Here is a 22,104-nt window from a genome sequence, read left to right on the forward strand (position 1 = left end):
CGTCTGCGCTTCTATTATAATTTCTGCTACTACCTTCGATCGATTCGAATCAGTATGCTTTAATTAACATATACTACAAAATGGAAGTTTATACGATATTCACCGATGTTGTTTGTTATTAATAATTAAAAACTGTTATTTATAAGAACGATTAATACACGTATGAAAAAATGGCATGCGCTTCTTATCCATATCAAAATGATAATTTATCTCTTTCAGCCAGCCTGTCATTTAAACGCTTAATAGATCTCTTTAACTGTTTCGAGACAAAAAAAATACTACATCTAAGGCCGCGAATCGTCGTTTTTCGTGAAATAACTGTCATATTACATATCACATTTTGTATACAATTTCATACAAATGTATACAATTTCATTGTATACATTTATTTGTATATATAAGTTTGATTACCTACTCTACAAAAATATACAATTTCAAATAATATAAATCGGTGGACAAAAAGTTTTCGTATGTGAAAGCACGATCGTGCCAAGTTCATTTTCTCATTCAATGGATACACCATATATCACCTCCGAATATTAACATTTACAACGCATTCGCATTTTCTTCGTCATCCTCTTAGAGGAGCTAGGTTTCTACTGTAACGCTACTAGCTTTTATCATTAAAAAAATTAGAACGAGAAATGAAAAAACTGAGATACAAGAACAAGCATATTTTGTATCTAGTTATTATGCTTGAGAGGCACATTGATACAATTTATGCTACATTCGTAACTATATTCAAGTTATTAATATCAATTCTCAGATCCTATAGATTCGTATAATTTGCCAACAGGTAAATCTTTAACTTGATCTATAACATCTAATATTTTCTGTAATATTTGAGAATGTATCTTTGATTTGTCGTCATCCGCATTAATTATATACCATGTTTGATCCATTATTTTCCTATAGTTGGAAGCAACGCGTGACTGAATTTCATTATTTTCATACCGCTCATCTCCCCAATTGCTACGTGAACACTGAGTTTCATTGGAAACATTGAGGAATATAACTACATCCGGAGAAGGTAGTCCTTTGTCAGGTGCTTTGCACCAATCTAAACTTCTATCAGTTGTGGCTGCAGTATAAGCAGCACCCGAACCAGCATATCTGCAATGATATTTATAATTTATGTTATACTTAAAAATTGCCCTTTCGAGATCGATACAAAGTTTGATACTTACCTATCTATGACAATAGTAGTACCGCTAGATAAAGATTTCAAAATTTCATCTTTGCATTCCCATCGATTTGCAGAAAACAACATATGCGCTGTTTCCAATGAAAAATTTAGTTTCTTGTTCAAATAATTATTTATTATTTCTCCAGTGGCAGTTGTTCTATCTGAAAGCAACATGTAATCAAATATTGATTATTTTAGTTATCATTTGACAAGGTTATGTACAATAAATAGAGAGAGAAAATCAATCTATCGGTAATTATTCTGATATAAGTATGTGCTTAAACTTGTATGAAATTGTTAAAAAATCTGATTACCAGGAAACGCTCGTTGTTCGACCGGAATGTCACGTTGTTTCAACGCATTAACCAGCAACTTCGCCTGGGTGGATTTTCCCGCCCTGTCACATCCTTCTAATACTACCAAAGCACCACGTACCGTTGACATTATCTCTTTCGGTAAAATCTCCTATTTAATTAATATGCGTACAATCACAAATTTATCAAAATTTTGGATCGTAAATAACAGTAACGCGCAGTATACGGTAGTTCACAGTGTACGCGTGTCAATTATCGAAGCGGAATCGATTTAAGATGGAATCTGTATTTCAAATTTAAAAAATTCCTTTCGATGGAGATATAGTCGTAGAAAATGCATATTTACGATGAAAAAGACAAATTTGCGAAATATCGAGACTCGTATGTTGTCTTTCATATATCATTCTTTATTATAATAGCAGTAATAATAATAGGGATAGTAGTAATATTAATATACAGTATACATTTCTTATTATCCGTATTTCCCATAAACATACATCGACATTTGAATTATAAAGTGCATTAAAGATGTATCGTAATATATTACATTAAGCCGAAATCGCATCATTCATAAACCATTCTATACATATATTACGTACAATTCAATTAATACTTCTGTTCAACGTTAACGTTTCATGTTAAAACCCTCTTTTGACGTTTATTAGTTTACTGCGAGTACACATATCACTTCGGCTGCATTCGGGCATATCGACAAAGGGATACAAATCGATCGAATTTACATACTCAAAATCTCAATTTTACTTAATTAAGATATATAAATCTGCTCAACAAAACCGAGGTATTTCGTTGAAATAAATTTAACATTAATTTCGCATAGAAAATCATTTTTTTCATAATCAAGACACATATTTTGCATCTTAATGCCATTTTTCACAAGAAGAATTATTCTGATTTTGATGTTGCATTTCAAGCTAAAATGTAATAATAAGTCTTTGATTTACTTGAACGCGAGAAGGACAGTTCGACAAATGGCTCTATTTAACATAGCAACATGTGAATTTGTTATATTTCCCGAAGAGAAAGACTTATGTTTATTATATGTACAAATCATAAATTTCATTATATATCTATATATACGTATATACATGTAACATACACGAAGACGCGTTTCACATAATAATATGCTACAATTTATGCGTAATATATATATATGTCTTGAAAGCACATTACCGTGTCACGAATATAAAACCGAATAATCTAATATATTTTACAAATCTCGACAAAACCAGCTTCACTCCAATTGTGATTAATGGCGGAAAAAGAATATTATTTCACACAAACGAAATGGAGCTATTCTCTTTGCATTTTTCAATCTTACTTCCTTCGAACAGTCCCGACCAAGACCGGCTGATTTATGGAAATTACGGACATTAAAGGAATAAAATGTCATGTCTTTCTTCTTTATTTTCTGTTTTTTTTTCCTACCAACTGATGCGCGCTATATTTTGAATACGCCCGTTCGATAATATTCGCGATGTGTCCTTGCTTTCGATCGTATTCCTATCACAAAATGCTGGACGTTAAGTGAGAAACCGATCTATAAGACTTATCCTACGTTTGTACATTGCGAGAATGTTATCCTTCGTTCGGCAGGTTGTCAAATTCGCCACTATCGCTTGGCTCATATGTAACAGAACGAACTTCCCTCGGTAATGTTCGCGAAAAATATAATATGTAATATATATATATATATCATCGAAAGCGATCACCGAGAGGAACATAGACTTTTGGAATAATCGTATTACGCTCGTAAAAAGAAAAACGCGAAATAACATCCTTGTGTATAGAAGCGTATTTGCTCGTTTCATAAAATATTTTCTCTTCCAGTTGAGCAGATTAAACTCTTTATGGCATACGGATCTGATAATTACAAACTGAAACGCTCTGACAGCACCAATGTTTTTATATACATACCAGGAACAAACGAGCTATGCACATCTCCTAGAGAGAAAACATATGCATGGTTCGGTTGAACGCTGCAATCTACAAGTCAGCATTTACCTATCAGTATGAATAAGTTAGAGAATTATAGTATAACTCGTGGTTATTTCGTCAGGTGATAAATATCGTTTCGTTACATCGTACAATGAACAAAGACAAAATTCGGAATTTTTAAATGTGTAGCCTCGCTTATAATATCGAAAATAAAGCACAACGTGTACCAAATTGAAGAAGATTGCTTATAAAGAAAATATTATATCTAGTATTCGTAAACTAGCTATCAAACGATTTTTGGACAAAATTTGTTGAAAGAAATGCATCGAACGATTACGAAGAAAGGCAAAAATTCGAGAAGAACATTTTGTCGATTATTCCGGATTCAAATAGATACATAGATGGCAGTTACGCTTCTTATTGATATACTGTTGGTATAATGATATACTAGTCTGATGATTAATAACAGTACCTGCATGACAGAGATCACCCAACAATAAGGTCCATAAAATTTTCAGATTTCTAACATTTCTTACATTACTGATATCCGCTTCGTTTTCTATGTAATAACTGTCCTTTGCCAGCATATAAAATCAGACTCGGTGGTATATCACCATGCTCTTAGACTGTAACAAATTTCGTCCAGAATGTCGACGATACGGTCGACATTATTCTTACTACGATTATACTCACGCACAACATAAACCTGAATTTTAGTTACGAGCGCAAACTTAACACTATCCTCAACATTCGCGATCTCATTCAACATAACATACATTTCTCAACAGCTGCTTTATTATTGGAATTCTCGATATAACTCATTAAAACACCGCGATAAAAACGTTCAATCCATTCGCCTTAACAACAGCAACGCATATTATTTTCGTGTTGAAATCTACGCTGTTAATAAGCGATACTTGCAAATGAATTGAATCGTAAGAACTATTTGACAAAATAAAAATATCTACGATTTGCGTGACCATATATCAACGAGATAGTTAGAAAACATTCCGTGAGAAAAACTAATGTTACAAAACAAGTACCCTGTGTAGACCTAACTAAGAACGATCAATGCGTAGAACTTTTACAAGATACGAGTTAATAAACGGAAATAAGTGAAACCTCTTAACATTAACGGCTTCTTAAACGTTTTTCTGTATTAAATTGCGATATTCATCAGATGCTCGCGGTACTATTTAGAAGCAATTATATGCTTAAGATACATATACATGTGTGATATACTCTCCAGACATCGCATTTCTAGAGAAAGTAAATTGATCCTTGTAAAATCGAAATTGGAAATTCACATATACCTGACTAAAACTTATAACGCGTCTATTATTATTTGCTTACGTAATTTGAGGTATGTTTGCCTGTGTAATCTGCGAAAATTTCGATTCGTTTGAACAACGTGATCTTGATAAAAGGAAAAAATCTTTCGGGGTTATTCATCAGCGAATACGCGTGCTGTTGAAGATCTTGCGAATTTTATCGTGGAGGATACCGGCTCTGCTGTATGCTCTTTACTGAACGATTCTTCGTGTCGTTCGGGTTGTACATCATTGGTCCCTAAAGATCATCATTTTCTTGAAAAATAAATCACAACGTCAGATTGAAATTATATACAACTATGTCATAAATTTTACAATTTTGCAATATTAATTGAATCTTTTGTACTCTTCTTATGCCATTGTAAATTTGTTATATCATTCTTTTGTCATGAAACGATATAATATCAAGATTGAAAAATAGTAATTAAACGATCACATTTCCTTGTTACGTTTGTAATTTGGAGCTTACAGTTTGATGTGATACAAAGCATAAAATAAAAGCTTCGCAATTAACGTATAACACTGCGAGACCAAAACCATAAATACATCCTTCACCAAGCTTTCCCATAGCTTTGCCATAAAAATCTTATGAAAATAAATTGCTCGACTTTAATGAATTTAAGCTTGATTTAAGGGCGAAAGCTATATGACTGTGAAGTATGAAACGATATCTTAACTTAAATCTATTGCAAATGTAAAATATATTTCAAACAGACCTATACATGTGAAATAATTTTTGAGTTAAAACAAATTCAACTATTGAAAATTTATTCATAAAAAAAAATCTCAGGTATCATTTCACTTGTAAGGGCAGTTCTAAATAGAAAATAAATACTTTGCACAATTACGAATTAATTATAAAATACGACACTGTAATAAATAAGTAAGAGTTTCTACCGTGTATTGTTGAGTAGTATTTGTAAGTGATATCACCTTTGGAATGAGAAATGTCTAATGCCACTGGATTACCTTGTTCTGTGGGAGAAAACGCGGATCCCTCATAGTGTAGCTCTGCACCTCTCGCGATAACGAGCTGGTTGAGCTCCATCGAGAGAACTGTGTGCCATATACAACACAACAATTTTGTCTCACTAACCGAATACTCATTCTATTGATATGATTAGGTAACAAAGTTTGTGAGGATGCAATACCGACTTCCTTCTATCATAAAACAAAGATTACTACTTTTTAATAAAATTACTTCACGTAGGAGACCATGAAATATCAGAATTGTATGTAATCGGTATTGCAAATCTCTAGTATTGTCATGTATAAAACTGTGATGTTCTCTATGATAAATATACCTTTTAATTGCAAAAATAAACCATGCTAAAAAATATAATGTAAATATACTACTGCGTTATTTTAGTATCCTGTACCATATGTTAGCTTGTGACTTAAATCACCCTTCCTTGTACACCTGTTACCAAGAAATTGTGTACATGCAAAACAAGAAACTCTAAAGGAGTGTTGCGTAACATTATACAGAACACAAATATCAAAAAGAAAGATAATGGACAAACAAGTATTAAAAAGTGGCTTTTTAAACAGTATGCTCCGTTTTCTATCCTCTTAATCATCTTTGCTATAACTCGATTTGTTCAAATGCCGTAATGTTGCAAATAATTGAAACTCGTTGCATCGAGCATACATACAATATTTACACTGTCATCCATGCTACTAGATAAACATTACAAACCATGCACATACAATACTAAAGAACAGCGTATAAAATTAATAAAATAGTTCTTACTATCGGCAACAATTATTATTTGGCTACATCATTCTGCCTCCCCGACTGCTTGCAAAGGAAACAAAAAAAAGAAAGGTGGATTAAACACAGGTTTGCGAGAAAGAGGATATCTATTGTGATCTTGGAAAATCTACCTAGTATAACGAACGTTAAAATATAATACAAAAATCATATAATTTTCAATTAAAAAGGGACGAAATAGTTTGTTTGTTCTTCGTTTGTAGGAAAAAGAAACCTAGTTAGGAATTGATACCGTTTCCCATTGAATAATTCAAATAACAAAAAACATATATAATTTTTGAATAAGTATATTGTACATACGAAAATAAGAATTAATTTAAAAGACAAGAAAACAGGTATTTTTGGATAAACAGACAACGCACAAAACTAAGGAAAATGTAGAGTACATACAAATTGTTATTACGAATATAACTGTAAAGGAGAGAAAATAACATTTTAACATTACAGTTCCAGATACAGGTTTAAAGTACAACAAAGCTGCATACCAGCATACTGCAGCCATGACAAAAAGATAAAAGAGTTGTGTACAGTGAATCTGAGATTGTAGATATACACATGAAACTGTATTGTTAATGTTGAATATATGTTTGTGATGACAAAAGACCATTGTATGTGCATGAAAGTTCGCGAAGATTATTGTTCGCAATAAAAAGAGCTTACCCCTTGAGATGTATTCTCAGGAACGTTCGTAGGTACGGCTGCTGTTGCTTCCGTTGAAGTTAAGAAGTCTACAGGAGCACTTGGATCGTTAACTACGAAAAAAAAAAAGAAAAAAGAGTGATGTGATTAATGAAAATAAACTTTATGTGAATTCACGAGTTATAGAAAATTTACCTGGAGCAGGGATAAATAACTGAGGTGATGACGTAGCCATAGGTACCATTGGAGATGTTACTGGGGTTGGTATACTTGAAGGTACTGCGTTATTTTTTGGACCACCTGGATTCATTACATCTATATAATTAGCACGCATACTTCTACCTCTGGGTAATTTAAATTTGTTCACAGAGGTGTCATCTGCCTGCGAAGGTGGCTGAGATGATTGAGGTGGTTGAGAAGCTTGTTCAGACACAGGTGATCTAAATCCCATGTCAGAAGCTTTCGGAGGGGGAGCTATTGTAGTCGAATTACTATCTCCGTCTTCGTCTTTATTCATCCACTTTTTAGCAACCGGATCCCAAACGATCTATTTAAGAGATAAAGCAAAATATAAATATTATTGCGCCTCTTTATTTACACAAAGGGAGCACAAATATCTTTTTTATATGGGAAAAAAAACTAAACTACAGGGCTCAAATAATTTCACTATATAATTTTTTTGTTAGACACGAAAATTGGAATGTTAAGCCAGAATATATCAATAATTCGTTAGCTGTTAATTAAATGACCGAACATTGAATTATACTGGCCTTTCTCCCTTTCAGCATAAAAGACGTCATAATTACCATAAGTACCCGCGTGAGCCCTTAAGCGACAGAAAAGTATAAAACCAGCTATCGTAATTTTTTAATGATCTATTAAGGCTTTAATGTTTCGAAAATCTTACCGTCGGGTTACTGTCATCTGGAAGAATCATCTGGTTCCTTGGTTTTGGAGCAAGTTTGCTGAAGAGGCCGCCAAACCAAGAACCTCCGCTGTTAGAAGGTTTCTTTTCGACTGGTTTTTCCGATACTTTTTTAGCTGAAGCTGCAGGTTTCGAGGCTGGTTTCGGAGTCTCGAGGGCATCCAATTCTTCCAATGGATCGTACTGTTTTCTCATTGACGGTGTCATCGAAATTGCCGGTTGCGATGACTGAAATAAAGTATACAATTCATCATCGCAAAGTTGCCCCAGCAAAGTCGATCACTGTTTACTGTAATAGTGTAAGTACACGTTATTTGTGCATTTAATATTTTATATACATATACATTCTTTTCTCTTCACAGAAGTATCTAACTATAACAGTAAATAGTGAAAAACTTTGCTCACATGTTTATAATCGATGTGAGATATTTTTTAAAAATTCAGGAAAATCAGTAACATGGGAAACTTTATTACATATTTAATATCAACAGATTTATATACATAAATGATATCTAAAACGAGAACAAATTACTTTGTATCAAATATTTGTGTTATTCATGCCTTCTAATAACATAAAACATTATTCATCGGAAACGTTATTTTATAAGCGGAAGAACTAACTGACGTACGAAAGTAAGTTAATTATTTCTTGCAGATATAACTACAAATGTACAGTAACATTGAGGTTTTAACATCGAGAAACCTAATATATTTTCTACTCACAATCCGTTGGAACATCAATATCATAAGTTTTAGGGATGGATTTTTCCATAGGAACATCTTTGAATTTTGTTAAACAAAGGTCACTTGTTGGTTTAACCGGTAAATCTATCGGGTACGTACCACCAAAAATAAGCGGTTTATATCGACACAATTCGGTGGAATTCTGTGAAGAATTCGAATAAGACCATGCATCTACTGTATCACAAATAACATCTTTTCTTCGAATATGCGGAGCTATTCTCATAACTCTTTTGTCCTCGAAATTACAATATTGCTTTAAAGTTTGATTCATACTTTCGGAAGCTATAATTGGCTTGTTTCTTGAACTTGAACCAGAATTAAACACAGAAGGAAACTCAAAATTAACCTTACTAAATTGAATATCTAAATCAGTAGTGGCCGATAAAGTCAAATTATTTTCATCTGCATCGCCAGAATTTTTGTCTTCGTTATTTTCCATTTTCTTTTTAACTTTACATTTTAGGAATATGGGCGGCTGCGAAGAAGGTGGCTTCACGTACCTACCATCTAGTTTCTTTATTTTATTTACGTCTTTCGGGTAAATTGTATTATTTGGTAAAATTCTCGGATAAGCTACCGTGATCTTTGGGTATGTTATCATTTTCCGCGATTTCATGGATTTTTCATTTAAAATAGTTGGTTTAAAAGTTGACGATATGCCCGTATAAATACTAATATTAAAATCGGAAGAATGAGGGCTAGCGCATCGATCCGAATCTGTTAATACTTTGCGTCGTCGTAATGAGCTAACATTGGTGTCATCCAATGACCACTCAGGATCGAGATTACTATCCGCAGTAACCATATAATTACTTACTTCAAGGGTAGGTGTTTGTTCTTCTCTTTCCGTCTGTCCATATGCAAGCATTAGAAAAGAAAGAGACGAAAAAAAATGTTATTTCTACATGTACGTACAATATCGGAAGATTTAAAGATATTATTCTATGAAAGAATCAAACACGAAAAATTTAATTAGTATGTACATGTACGAGTAAGGATAATAAACATACAATAATTATACTATCGGAATATGTAACGAAATATGTGTGAAATGATACAGGATAAGCGAATAAAAACCACATATTATTATGTCATAAATTGGAACAATTAATTTACCTTATAGTTCCATTTTTCTTGCTGTTGAGAGTTGTCAATATCACTTTGTTCTGAAGAATATGTCGATTGTTGCCAATTCGTGATGGTACTATCGTTTCTTCCATAATTGCTTTGATAATAAGAGTCCTGAGTCCAATAATCTTGCTGTTGAGGTTGTTGATATTGACAAGATTCTTCGTTATTTCTCGTATACTGTATACTTTGATCATATGTATCTGGTATATTCGGTGGTAAAGATAATGGCTGCCATTCTGACTGTGTATCAGTCGTGGCTACTTCCATCACCGACGTTGGACCTTCTCTGTATTCGGGTTGAATCGTGTTCCACTGCTGTTGTTGTTTCATTTCATGCACTTCTTGATTTTGTATACTGTTATACGATTCTTGTTTTGCTTGAGGAACGTAAACTTCATTTTCGGTAATTTCTCCCTCCTGTAATAAAGTAACATCCTCGTTTCTTATACAGTTCAAATAAAATAATACTTTTAATGTTTATCTTCTATTTAAACTTACATGGCATTTACCAACAATTTCAGCTAGATTATTGAACCAAGTTAAAGTTGTAGCTTCATCGATAGAATCTTTATAGACAGGATCATGATACCTAATCCTGTCTCCTAAATTATACACGGCATTAATAAACGACTTTTTGTACTTCAATGGTTCGTTAAAAATGTTTACTGCAATCTGTTCTATATATAGTAAAGCTTTCTCTATTAATCCATGATCTACCATTTTTATTGCCAAGTCGAACTTAAAGGTTTGTAGATCTACTAATGTAAAACCTGGTTCACTAAGATTTCTGGCATATTCGTATATTTCCGTGAGCATAACGGCTTCCGTTGAGAAAAATACATTGTATGCTTTCTGATGGTTTGCACCGATCAGTACAAGTTTTACATTACTTGCTCCATAGGTACCAAAATCAACTTGTGCAAGTACGTAACAGAAATGCGCTGCATAAATATCTCCTCGTGCAGAAAGTGTATCACCGAGAGTTGTAATTGAGCGACGATTAATTTCTGGATTGGCAGATGTGTTGGATATAATCATTGCTAAATGAGGTCTCCAGTCATCCCATCGAGGATCCGATATACCAGTAACAACAGCTGGCACACGGCCAGAATGAAGTTGATATAAAGTTTGCAATGGATCGTGATACGGTAAGCTATTGGCAAAACGTGTCATTACAGATGCATGCGTACGTTTATCCAATTTGCTAGCTAAGAAGAGTGCATGTCCCCAAAGACCTTCGTTCATTGCATATTCTGTATATTAAAAATAATTAAATTTAAAACAAATAAACATCATGTACGCGTTTAATCTCATAAAGGATATAAATATATATTTACCTAATGCTTCTTGGACTAATCCATAAAGTAACGTATTTCTAAATTCGTCTGTTATTTGTTCAGTGCTTTTCCGTGGCTTACTTTCGACTTTTTCGGATGTCGTTGCACCATCTTGACTACCTTGAACACTATCTCCAACTGAGGCTCCCGATCTTTGAGATATTATCGATTCCCTTCTTCCTGAATCCTGCGACTTTTGCTTATTTACATCGTAAGGATATGCATCTTTATTTCTGAGTAACAATGCTGCTATATCAACGCCGACAACATTCTGGAAAACACGCGTACGATCAGATACAAAAAGTAAATTGTATGTATGTACAAAAAATATATCTCACCCCATTTTGTTGAATCAACATAATCATTAGTTCATATAAAAGTATGTATGAAGCACGATCAATCATCTCTTCGTTTGACGCTGCCCTTTTAATTTTATTCTCACAATATTCGATAATGGTCTTTTTATGAGTCACACCCCTATACAAAAAAGCGAGATATGGTATTACAAATAATGTAAATAGGCGGGAAATTATTTACAAAATGTTACAAATATAAAATTAAGTAAAATAATAATTAATGTCCAAGCATGCATATGTACTACATACATTACCGAAAACAATACAGCATGAAATTTTGTTTTTTGTAAAAATAAATTGAAATATTCCATGCACTTAAATGAGAATACGCATGCTTAGATTATAGATATACTGATTACACTTGCTTAATTAGGGGACCAGGATAGGCACGTAAATCGCGTGCTACTGGATCATGTGAAAGTAGATTATCCAATCTAAAAATATCTACTTTGGCTCTTTCACCATCAGATGGATAAGATGGATGCACATGTATCAATGATCCAATAGAGAAACATCCTGAAAGTAAAATATTTTTATAAATCTTGTTACAGTGAATTTTGATAAATAAATGATGACACTTGAAATCATACCATACACATGTGAAATAGAAAATTTAGTTGGTGTCATACGTGCAGAGGTAGTTGTTGAATCTTCAAGCATAGATATATCGGCTAAAGTTCGTTTATCACCAGTTGTTCTGAAAAATACAATTTTTATTGTCGCACTTAGATTGAAACCAGCAATAATATAATGGATCGTCGAGCAGGACAACTACAAGAAAGGAAGACAGATTGTTTCTAATAAGACCTACAAGTATATATAAATATTTTAATATATCTTAACAAATACTAACTCTAGTGAGGAATTCTAATTATCTACTTAAAGAAAGATATTTTAAATGGCAGGAAAGTATTTTAACTAAATTACTCTCAATGACAGAAAATTTGATATTTTCAATATTTCGAGCAAATCTTGAACCGAGAGAATTCTCCCGGTCTCACCTATTTAAATTTTGATAACTTGAATTCTGTCTTCGTTGTGGACTCCTAGTCCATCCGGGATACCCGAAATACGGAACATATAATGCTTTGTTTGGCGAGTAGAAGCATGCACTTGAATTTGTAAAAAATCTAACACATAATGAATGTTATAAAGTCTATAGGAAAATAGAACCAGAATATTCATCCAATACTTGCTTTAACTCCTCTAACACTTACCTTTCGTCGCAAGAACTACGCCCGGAATGGACACTTGCTCTGTCTTCAGGATAATTGACAACACCACGAGAAATGTGTTGTTGTTGATGTTGATTGACATAATATTTATGATACCATTCCGAATAAGCAGCAGGGTTTGTACGTCGCAAATTTTCAATGTATGCATAATAGTTACTGGCATAATGAACACCATAATCGTATCCAGGATAGCCTTCAACACAAAATAATCTATTTTATTTTTTGAAACAAGAATTTAACTACACAAGGGATATATATATGTCGGAGAGGAAAGGACACCGGAGCCTTCCCTCTGGAACTTCGGGAAAATCCGTAAAGTTGTAATTAAACAATTTGCCGTCATCCTGCCCAATTGTACTTGTTTGCGATTTGTGATAACAAATTTGAACTCAAGGCGACCAACAGCCGCCGAACGTAGCCGCGGTCAACAGGGTGATAGATATACTTGCTCTAACTCAAACGTGTACTACTCACTCATCGTAAGGCGCTACTCCCTTCGTCGATGCGATCTCAAGAAAGAATGAAATCGTCCCAGTGACGCCACCGAGGAAAACTATGGTGGGATGTGTCTATATGCACGAGATCCTCGGATCGACGTCGCTGTCGATTGGTCGATTTGGGACAAAAGCTGCCTGTCCCTTTGCACAAATCTTGCCGGAATTGCCGGAAAACCCAGGTTTTATAGCGGGTCCTCGGGCTAACTAGACTTGTGCTCTGTACGTGCCTCAACATCAGGTATTCATTGTCCGAAGGAACCGTTAGCATATTTTACTGTCGGGTACCTCTATGGGTATTTCCTTTAATGAGGGTCATAACATCACTCCGCACCTTTGTTAAACGAAGAGCCCGTCCCGTTGACCGCGGCTACGTTCGGCGGCTGATGGTCGCCTTGAGCCCAAGTTTATTATCACAAATCGCAAACAAGTACAATTGGGAAGGACGACGGCAAATTGTTTAATTACAACTGTAAACTTTAATTACAACTTTACGGATTTTCCCGAAGTTCCAAAGGGAAGGCTCCGGTGTCCTTTCCTCTCCGACATATATGTGTCGGAGAGGGAAAGACAGCGGGATTTCCCGTCCGGAATGTTGGGAAAAACCCCAATACACTAGTCTAGACTTTTACTATAGCCGCCCTTAAGTAATAAAAATAAGAAATAGTCTTAATGTTCAAATCTGACTTTATGACGATGGATTTGGGCTCGAAGTGACATGGCAGGTCACCGGACGTAGCCACGGTCACGGGAGGGACATGTACCTGACAGAGGTATGAAATGATTATATGGCTCTCCTTAGAACAAAGATTAACCCGAGAAGCGGGGACAGGAGTGTACAAGGGCAGCCTCTTTTGGATTAGGAGAGTTAGAGTTAGTTAGTTGGTTAGTGAGTTGTTGGTCGAATTGCCGATTGAGTTATCGGGAAATTACCCGAATCGAGTAGCACGTTGATACTAGTCCTCCCGTGGACCGTGGATTCGTTATCAAACCTGAATTCGTTGTCACCATCATCTCGACCATCCTATTACCATTACTCGTAGCCTCTGGTAGTGTCCACATTCGTACTGATAAAGATTGGCTACATTCGCGACGGTAAAGTAAGTAAAGGTTCATCGAACGCCCCAAAATACCAACCTGACTCCGACATCAGAAGTGGGATCGGTGCCGGTTATAACACTGCAAGAGCTTACGACCGATTCCGCTGCATGATGCGCAGCTGTCAATTTGATTATTGAGAAAAATCCTCAGAAAGCAGTGCCCTGAATATAATTTCAATAACGAGCGTCGAATAGTTTCCATTTTACCCCGATTTTTGAGAGCCGAGTGTTCACCGATTAAAGAATCCGTAGTCTTGAGATTTTCTGACAAAAGAACGATTGATATAGTAGTAATGCGAGGAATGAGAAATATTGGTACATCTCAACTCTTGTCCGTTGCGGGTGTTAGTGGTTTTACATTAAAGATAAATTCGTCGTGCCCTCGCTGACGGTTATTTTAAAATATGATATCGCGATTGATCGTGAAATTTTAAGTCAAGGTTTCGACGTAATATTACACAAAATAGCCTCGCTATGTGTAAGACAAATAATTAATGCCTATAATAAAACCGCCAAAGACGAGATCGATGTTAATGAAGTTGACAATGGCGTGCGTGGTAGAAATAAAAGTCTGGACTAGGGTATTGGGGTTTTTCCCAACATTCCGGACGGGAAATCCCGCTGTCTTTCCCTCTCCGACATATGTATATATGTATACCATTATAAGGATAATACGGATCTCTCGATCGCATGTAGTACTCTCGATCTCTATCATTATAGGAGGATCTACTGGACGGTCTCGATCTAAAATCCGAAAAAAATATTATATATGTACAAAATATCATGTTAAAATATCAATTGCGTGCTAAAAAGATATATACCCTCTACTATAAGGATCGTCGTAATATTCTCTCCTATATGGATCTCTTATATCGTAATCATCGTATCGTCTTGGTCGTCTATCGTCCCTTCTTCTGTCACGGTCAAGATAATCGCGATCTCTAGAATATCGTAAATCATAGTCTCTAATATCTCTTTCCCTGCGTCGTATTCCATCATCAACCCTATCTTTTCTGCGATCGTCAGGTCTTCTTCTAATGTCTCTATCATCTAGATCTTCTTTAGTTCTGCCTCTTCTATCGACCTCTTCTCTTGAATGCCTATCTAGATCGTCTCGACTATGGTGCTTGCGATCATCTTCTCGATAAGGAATTTCTCGACGATCGAATTCATCGCGAGTATTATATGTCCGATCGTTTTCTCCTCCACGACGGCGATCGTAATAATAATCATCATCATATTCCCGTTCACGATCGTAACTGCAAGTTAAGGTTTAAAATCTTAAGCTTTAAATAACTTATGAATTTTTCCAAAGTTCAGTTATTATATATCTACTAACTACGCGCTTTTTCGTTCGTATTCGTATCTTCGGCGTTCCGAGCTACTGTCACGTCGTCTTTCTCTACTATCATCTCTACTATTTCCGGATCCTCCTTCATCATCCTCATCTTCATACGAATCTCTACGATTCGATGCACTAGGAATTCCTTGACTCTCGCGTATTGATGCGCCAACAGCTTCCTCGCGTTTGTTTCTTGAGTCACCGGTCTGATCCTGTATTGCAGCTGAAATGAGATACAAAAATTTAATAATAAGTACATACAAAAATATTGAATTTACATAGATATAAAGCCTTCTCTCACAGCCTATAGAAGGAACTTCTTGAGAGCCTGTAACTACTCTTCCATTAGATCTGTCATCTGGTGACTGAGTAACTTCATTGGAAGATGCACCGCCCGGTATTTGTCTAAGGTTTTCTTCAGTCTGCTGAACAGGATCTTCAGATTCATTACCTCTTCCAGGTATTTCCCGTGTCTCACTTGGTTCTAACATAATTTGGGATTGCGACTGATATCTTTCTTCTCCAGATGGATCATTTCGTGATTGTTGCGGAGGCAGAGACCGTTCTCTGCCAGATGGATCGTTTCGGCGTTCCATCGTGTCGGAATCTGATCGTGAAAGTAAAGGAACATTTCTTTCTTGTCCAGGTGGAACATCACGCCGTTCTGATCTTTCAGACATATTCCTTAATTGAAGACCTTGCTCTTGACCAGACGGATCATTTCTTCTTGGATCAGACAATCTTTGACCAGTCTGAACATATTGTTCTTGCCCGGTTGGATCATTCCTACGTGGATCTATGGAACTTGATTGTCCCGGTACTTCGCGTAAAAAGGGAATGTCATTAGGCACTTCGTCATTTTCATCATCTTGACTTGGCGGACTCGGTTCATGTTCTTGATGAGAATCGGTTAATTCTCCGGTTTCCAGAAAAGTATTTCTATCGTTTGATGCGAACTCGTAATTATCTGGCACCTGTAAAATAATTTTACTTATTTTAACTGCACAAAAAATGTTGACTCATTTCTTTTACCTGTTCTGCCTGAAGAAGGGAATGAGATCGTGTGGACTGCTGTACAGAGGGTACTTCAATATTACTTATTTCCTGTCTAAAATCACGTGTACTGGCTACCTCCTTGGCAGAATTTGGAACTGGTTTAGGATCATTATCTAAAGTTTCCTTATTTATAGAATCTCTTGAGCCATATATATCTTGTTCCTGTAATGATGGCGTGACTACTTCTAAATTTATAAATTCTGAAGGCTGTTGGATATTTTCATAGTTCTCTACGTTTTGTTCTATACTCCATTCTTTTGGTGGACGAACATTATCTTTCGAATACAATGTATTTTCTGAGGAAAGTGGCAATGCATCCTGGCTGTACCATTGATCATATCCACTTTGTGCTATATTGTCTGAAGACTTAATGTTTGTCATTTGATATGGATTAAGCGCCGTATGATCTTGACTAACAAGATTTTGATTATCATTGGAATGAGCATTTTCTGTACCGAGTACAGCACATTCTAAAGGCAATCCAGATATATTATCAGGTGTAACACCATTATTGGAAAGCGCATTTTGATTCCACCCATCTTCAGGGTTAACAGATTGTGATTCTTTCAATTCATTTTGACTTTCAACATTTTTATTTACTTTAGTACCAAGATTTAACTGTTCTAATTTTATAGGCAACTCTTCAGTTGAATTACTTTTACCCCATTCTGTCGCATCATTTGCTAAATTAAAATCATTGTTCTCTTGCACAGAAATATTTTCAGAACTTGCAACAGTTGATATAGTTTCAGGAGTAGCGGACATATTAAGCCGGGAGTCAGATGGATATGATTTAGCAATATTTGTTTTTATCTGTGTATTAGGATCTTTAGAGCTGACAGAATTTGAAATTAATGAAGGAGCAGACCGTTTTCTTTCTTCATGTTCTATATTTGGATCTACTGCTGGAATAATATTAGGATGAATAAGATGAGATGGTATTGTACGATTTTGTTGCCAGTCATTTGTAGCAACTGCGCCAGTGACTTCTTGTTTAACACTTTCTTCTATTATATTATTATTTTCCTGCTGTTCATGTAACCACTGAGTTGCATTATTGTCATTGGTCTTTTTCCAAGATTGTGAGACTTCAGTATTTGCTTGAGGCCAAGAATTAAATTCATCATTAGCTTGTGTTACTTGCTGACTTTGATTAGGTATTGCAGATTCGCGGTTCTGAGCATTCCATTGAGAAGACATATGAACTTGACTGGACCAATTATTTGCGTCATTCGTATCATTTATAGAATATTCTTTATTTTCAGTAGAAGGTAGAAGGTGTTGGCTTGATCCAGTTTGTTGTACTGGTGGTGTATATTGATTACCTAGATCATCAAAATTTTGTGCCTCCTTGTCCATTTTTGGATCCTGCCAATGTCCCGATACAGCAGCTGGTTTTTGCCAATTTTGTGGAGTCATTACATTTGTTTGATTAGACTTCATCCAATTATAATTGCTACCAACTAAAGTAGGACGTGATGCTTGCTCTTTTTGATTTTGTACACCTGACTTTTGTAAATATGAAACATTTTGAGATTGTTGATCACCTGCCCATTGTGGTTGATCAAAATTCATAGATCCAGATTTAATAGAATTTGTTCGAGGTGGCGGTGGTGGATATTGCTGATATTGATTATAATTTGAATAAGATGTAAAAGAATCTGTATGATTAGGAATTGGTGGCCTATTAGCAACTGTCCCTGGTATATTTCTGTCTGATGTCAAATTCTGATTGAGCAGATCATTTTTATTACCGTTAACACTTTGATAATAATGATCTTGAATGGAATTAGGTATCAACTGTCCTTGATTGGCATAAGAAGGTACATAATGCTGTTGCTGCTGTTCTGACTGTAGCGGTTGCTGTTGCTGATTATCTGCCTGTTTGTCAAAATCCCAATTCCATGAATTATTCCAAGGATCATTTGACTGTTTTGGCTGATTCAGAAGTGGTGGTTGATGTTGAACGGGATCATTTGACGATACTTCAGGCGGTACTCTAGACATTGGATTCCATATATTTTGATTATGAGTTCCATAGCCTAAGCTGTGATCTATTCTAGACCTAGTTGGTCTGGCTCTATAAGGATTCTACAAATGTGTTTTAGATATTAATATACAAGTGAAATTTTTTTACATTTCGTACAATATTTTTAAACATGCTACTCACACTCATACTGCCTCCAAGACAGTAACACTTGTTTCTTATTTATATAAAACCTACAAGACAAAAAATAATTTACATATTGCATTATGAATAAGAATTTTATTGTTATCCTACAAATTTATGTATATAACCATTTAGGAATATAAACGTATATAAACGTATATAAACATTTAGGAATACTTGACATTTTTTAACAAACATTCAAAATATAACTTTAAAAATTATTAATACACCAACAGAATACACTTTCACATACCATAAAAAACATATATAGGTCATTAGAAATCTATTTTTCAAATCTTTAATGATTCTTTCTGCTTATAAAGTAATATTTCGTAAAATAAAAATAAATTGAGATCAAAATTTACACTGGGATAGAAAATCCGTTAACACTCTTTCTGACGATAGCCTATCCTAGCTAGAAAATTTCTTGAAATTTTCCCACCACAAAACTCAAAATTACTATAATTATGTAACAAAAATCATGAGAGAGCAGTTTTTGTGCGTAAATAACACGATTGGCAGATAGGAGAAAGTTAAAAGGCAAGGAATTGAGAACGTCGTGCCGAAAGTTGAGATACCAGCTGTGATATTCAACGTTAGCGTTCAGGGACCTCTCGTACGTTCACTCACCTAGCTATCGTGTCTGGCACTGGTGTCCATACGCGAGTATAAGCATTATTTTCTCCCACAAAACATTCGAATCGTTACGTTTAGCAAATTCTATCGTTTATCGAAGCAAATGAAATTTTTACGAGATTAGAAGGAAAAGTCACAAAAAGGCGGACATTTTACGAATATTATGAGGAAGATGTGGGTTAAGCACGTCACGAATTTTTCTCGTTGTCTTTCCACGCGAGCAGAACCATAGACGCGTACAGCGCGAACGCGTTGTTCTCAAACGTCAAAAAGATCTCCAATGAAATCTCGTTAGATGGCATTGTAATGTGATTTAAAATTTTTTCAAAAACAGGAAAATACTGAAACTGGACAGATTTTTACATAATAATTTGACAATAAAACCTCAAAATAATAACTCTTATAGATTTATAACAAAGTTTCAAAATATGATGTGCGCGATGAGATATTCTCATCTAAATCTAAACTAGATATTTCACAAGTAGATATGTCTATTTGTGTCTATTTTATTTACTGTATTATAACATTTTATTTTTAATATATAAAATTCTAGCATTTCAAGTTTGGTAATTATATTAGTCGTGGAATGTGAAAGCGATTAATAAAGAGGGAAACCACAGTTGCAATGTGTTCAATGGAAGCCTCGGAGTGTTCCACAGTGACTGCTGACGTGACGTGGTATGCCAGGAGTGGACATTTGATGAATCGGTCACACCGTGGCCAGTTTTGCGTAAATGGATCGCAGGTGGTGAAGAGACGATTATTTTGAAAAGATTTCATTATTTTTTTCTATATTTTCGGTGACAAGAGTAATTGATTTTTATCAAAATGGTGTTATTAACAATGATTGCGAGGATAGCAGATGGTTTGCCACTGGCAGCCACGATGCAAGAAGATGAACAGGTTAGAAAGCTGTTACGATGAAACGTCAATTTATGATTGAATTTTGAAAATTATTATTATATGAATTCTATCTTTTTACATGACTTTTTTCTATATAACTATATGACTTTTAATTAATTCATACATAATTATTTACAATAATATGTAAAAATATATTAATTTTACTTATTAAAATGTAAGATTTTTGTTTATTGATTAAAATAATTAATAATTAATTAATGGTTTGTAGAGCGAGAGAAGAATTTTAGAATATCAGAATCAGGCAAAAATGTTATTTAGAAGATTAGAACCACAGTCTCCAGCTAGATGTACCATAGAAACAGGTCCATATTTATTCCAGTAAGTTTTTTCATGTTGTAATTGATAAATTATGTAATGATAAATTATCAGTTATTTCCATTTGCAGTTATTTAATTGAAAATGAAGTATGTTATTTGGTATTGTGTGAAAAAAACTACAGTAAACGGGCCGTATACAATTATCTTGAAGATATAGCGCAAGAATTTCATTCATCATATGGTAAACATGTCAATACAGTTACTAGGCCCTACAGTTTTATTGAATTCAGTATGTATTTTTCCTTTTCTTTTCTTTTACGTAATCTAATTTGTGTAGTACTTTCATACAATGTTTGTTTTCAATACAATGTTTAATTTCTTAGATACATACATCCAAAAAGCAAAGAAAGTTTTTTTGGATGGTAGATCAAGAAGAAATATGAATGCACTCAATAGCCAACTACAGGATGTGCAAAGAATCATGGTTCAAAATATAGATGATGTCTTGCAAAGGGGTACAGTTCTTTCAGGTAACAGTATAATAATAAATATTTAAACAAAATTTCTTATTTGAATACTTTTTACTCAATTATCATTTATCTTGCAGAGTTAGACACTAAAACACAAAATTTGACTATGTTGTCACAAAAATATAAAAAGGATGCAACTCATTTAAATAGCAAGTCCATGTATGTGAAAGCTGTGGCTGGACTTGTTGCGTTTTTGGTCTTCCTGCTATACTTTTTTATTCTTTAGTTTCTCAATCTATTTGAAAAGTGGGTTACAATTATGTAAAGACAATTAATGTTTCTCATCATGTTGCTTTTCCAAAATTAGCAAGTATTTTTTTTTTTTTGTGAACTTACTTTTTCACATAATGTATCTAAATTTTAAATTCATCTGAAATTGGAAACAATGTACATATGTTGTATTCAGGCGAAAGCTAGTCGCACGGAATATAATGATACCCATACCATTCAAGACATTGTTCCATATATTGTCATACAGTAAATATAATGATTTTCTACATAATTAAGACAATATATGACCATCTTTACTTCGGTTTAGTAAAAGATATCCTCTAACAAGTAAGACAATATGTATAGTCATGATTATTGTTATATTAAAAATTATTTTATTCTTATTACTTTATTTATAAGGCAAGGAAATTAATATTACATTCATATTTAAAGCTGT

General features: G+C 34.4%; 3 protein-coding genes and 1 long non-coding RNA gene across 14 annotated transcripts; 2 read left to right on the forward strand and 2 right to left on the reverse strand.

Moving 5' to 3' along the window:
* Positions 1-39: 39 nt before the first annotated feature.
* Positions 40-1,767, reverse strand: LOC117230288 (thymidylate kinase). Its single transcript, XM_033487572.1, has 3 exons — positions 1,501-1,767; positions 1,188-1,347; positions 40-1,113 (listed from the first exon to the last, which is right to left on the reverse strand). Exons 1-3 carry the CDS (start codon positions 1,628-1,630, stop codon positions 756-758), a joined length of 648 nt encoding a protein of 215 aa, XP_033343463.1. The 5' UTR covers positions 1,631-1,767; the 3' UTR covers positions 40-755.
* Positions 1,768-1,886: 119 nt separating this feature from the next.
* Positions 1,887-20,085, reverse strand: LOC117230251 (protein transport protein Sec16A). 11 transcript variants are annotated; one of them, XR_004492737.1, is made up of 21 exons: positions 19,721-20,084; positions 19,091-19,140; positions 16,897-19,011; positions 16,166-16,838; positions 15,862-16,087; positions 15,344-15,781; positions 15,181-15,266; positions 12,911-13,121; positions 12,284-12,390; positions 12,053-12,209; positions 11,676-11,814; positions 11,338-11,608; positions 10,499-11,253; positions 9,986-10,417; positions 9,687-9,719; positions 8,108-8,353; positions 7,396-7,747; positions 7,222-7,313; positions 6,541-6,585; positions 5,757-5,843; positions 5,005-5,025 (listed from the first exon to the last, which is right to left on the reverse strand). XR_004492737.1 is itself a non-coding variant. In XM_033487477.1 (20 exons), the coding sequence occupies exons 2-20, from the start codon at positions 19,094-19,096 to the stop codon at positions 4,945-4,947; spliced, it is 6,492 nt and encodes a 2,163-aa protein (XP_033343368.1). In that variant the 5' UTR covers positions 19,097-19,140; positions 19,721-20,084; the 3' UTR covers positions 1,887-4,944. The 11 variants fall into 11 exon arrangements, 10 of the variants coding, with proteins under 10 accessions (XP_033343368.1, XP_033343359.1, XP_033343348.1 ...); XM_033487477.1 differs by lacking the exon at positions 6,541-6,585 and having other exon boundaries at positions 1,887-5,025; positions 16,181-16,838; XM_033487468.1 differs by lacking the exon at positions 6,541-6,585 and having other exon boundaries at positions 1,887-5,025; positions 12,059-12,209.
* On the forward strand, positions 5,989-7,076 carry LOC117230308. The gene is made up of 2 exons (XR_004492749.1): positions 5,989-6,630; positions 6,765-7,076. It is a non-coding gene; the product is annotated as an uncharacterized LOC117230308 (long non-coding RNA).
* On the forward strand, positions 19,598-21,995 carry LOC117230296 (vesicle-trafficking protein SEC22b-B). The gene is made up of 6 exons (XM_033487585.1): positions 19,598-19,706; positions 20,306-20,629; positions 20,859-20,968; positions 21,036-21,196; positions 21,291-21,437; positions 21,515-21,995. Exons 2-6 carry the CDS (start codon positions 20,555-20,557, stop codon positions 21,661-21,663), a joined length of 642 nt encoding a protein of 213 aa, XP_033343476.1. The 5' UTR covers positions 19,598-19,706; positions 20,306-20,554; the 3' UTR covers positions 21,664-21,995.
* Positions 21,996-22,104: the final 109 nt, after the last annotated feature.

The sequence above is a fragment of the Bombus vosnesenskii genome, unplaced genomic scaffold (assembly GCF_011952255.1).
Source record: "Bombus vosnesenskii isolate JDL3184/JDL3185 unplaced genomic scaffold, Bvos_JDL3184-5_v1.1 scf7180000013262, whole genome shotgun sequence".
Taxonomy (NCBI): Eukaryota; Metazoa; Arthropoda; class Insecta; order Hymenoptera; family Apidae; genus Bombus; species Bombus vosnesenskii.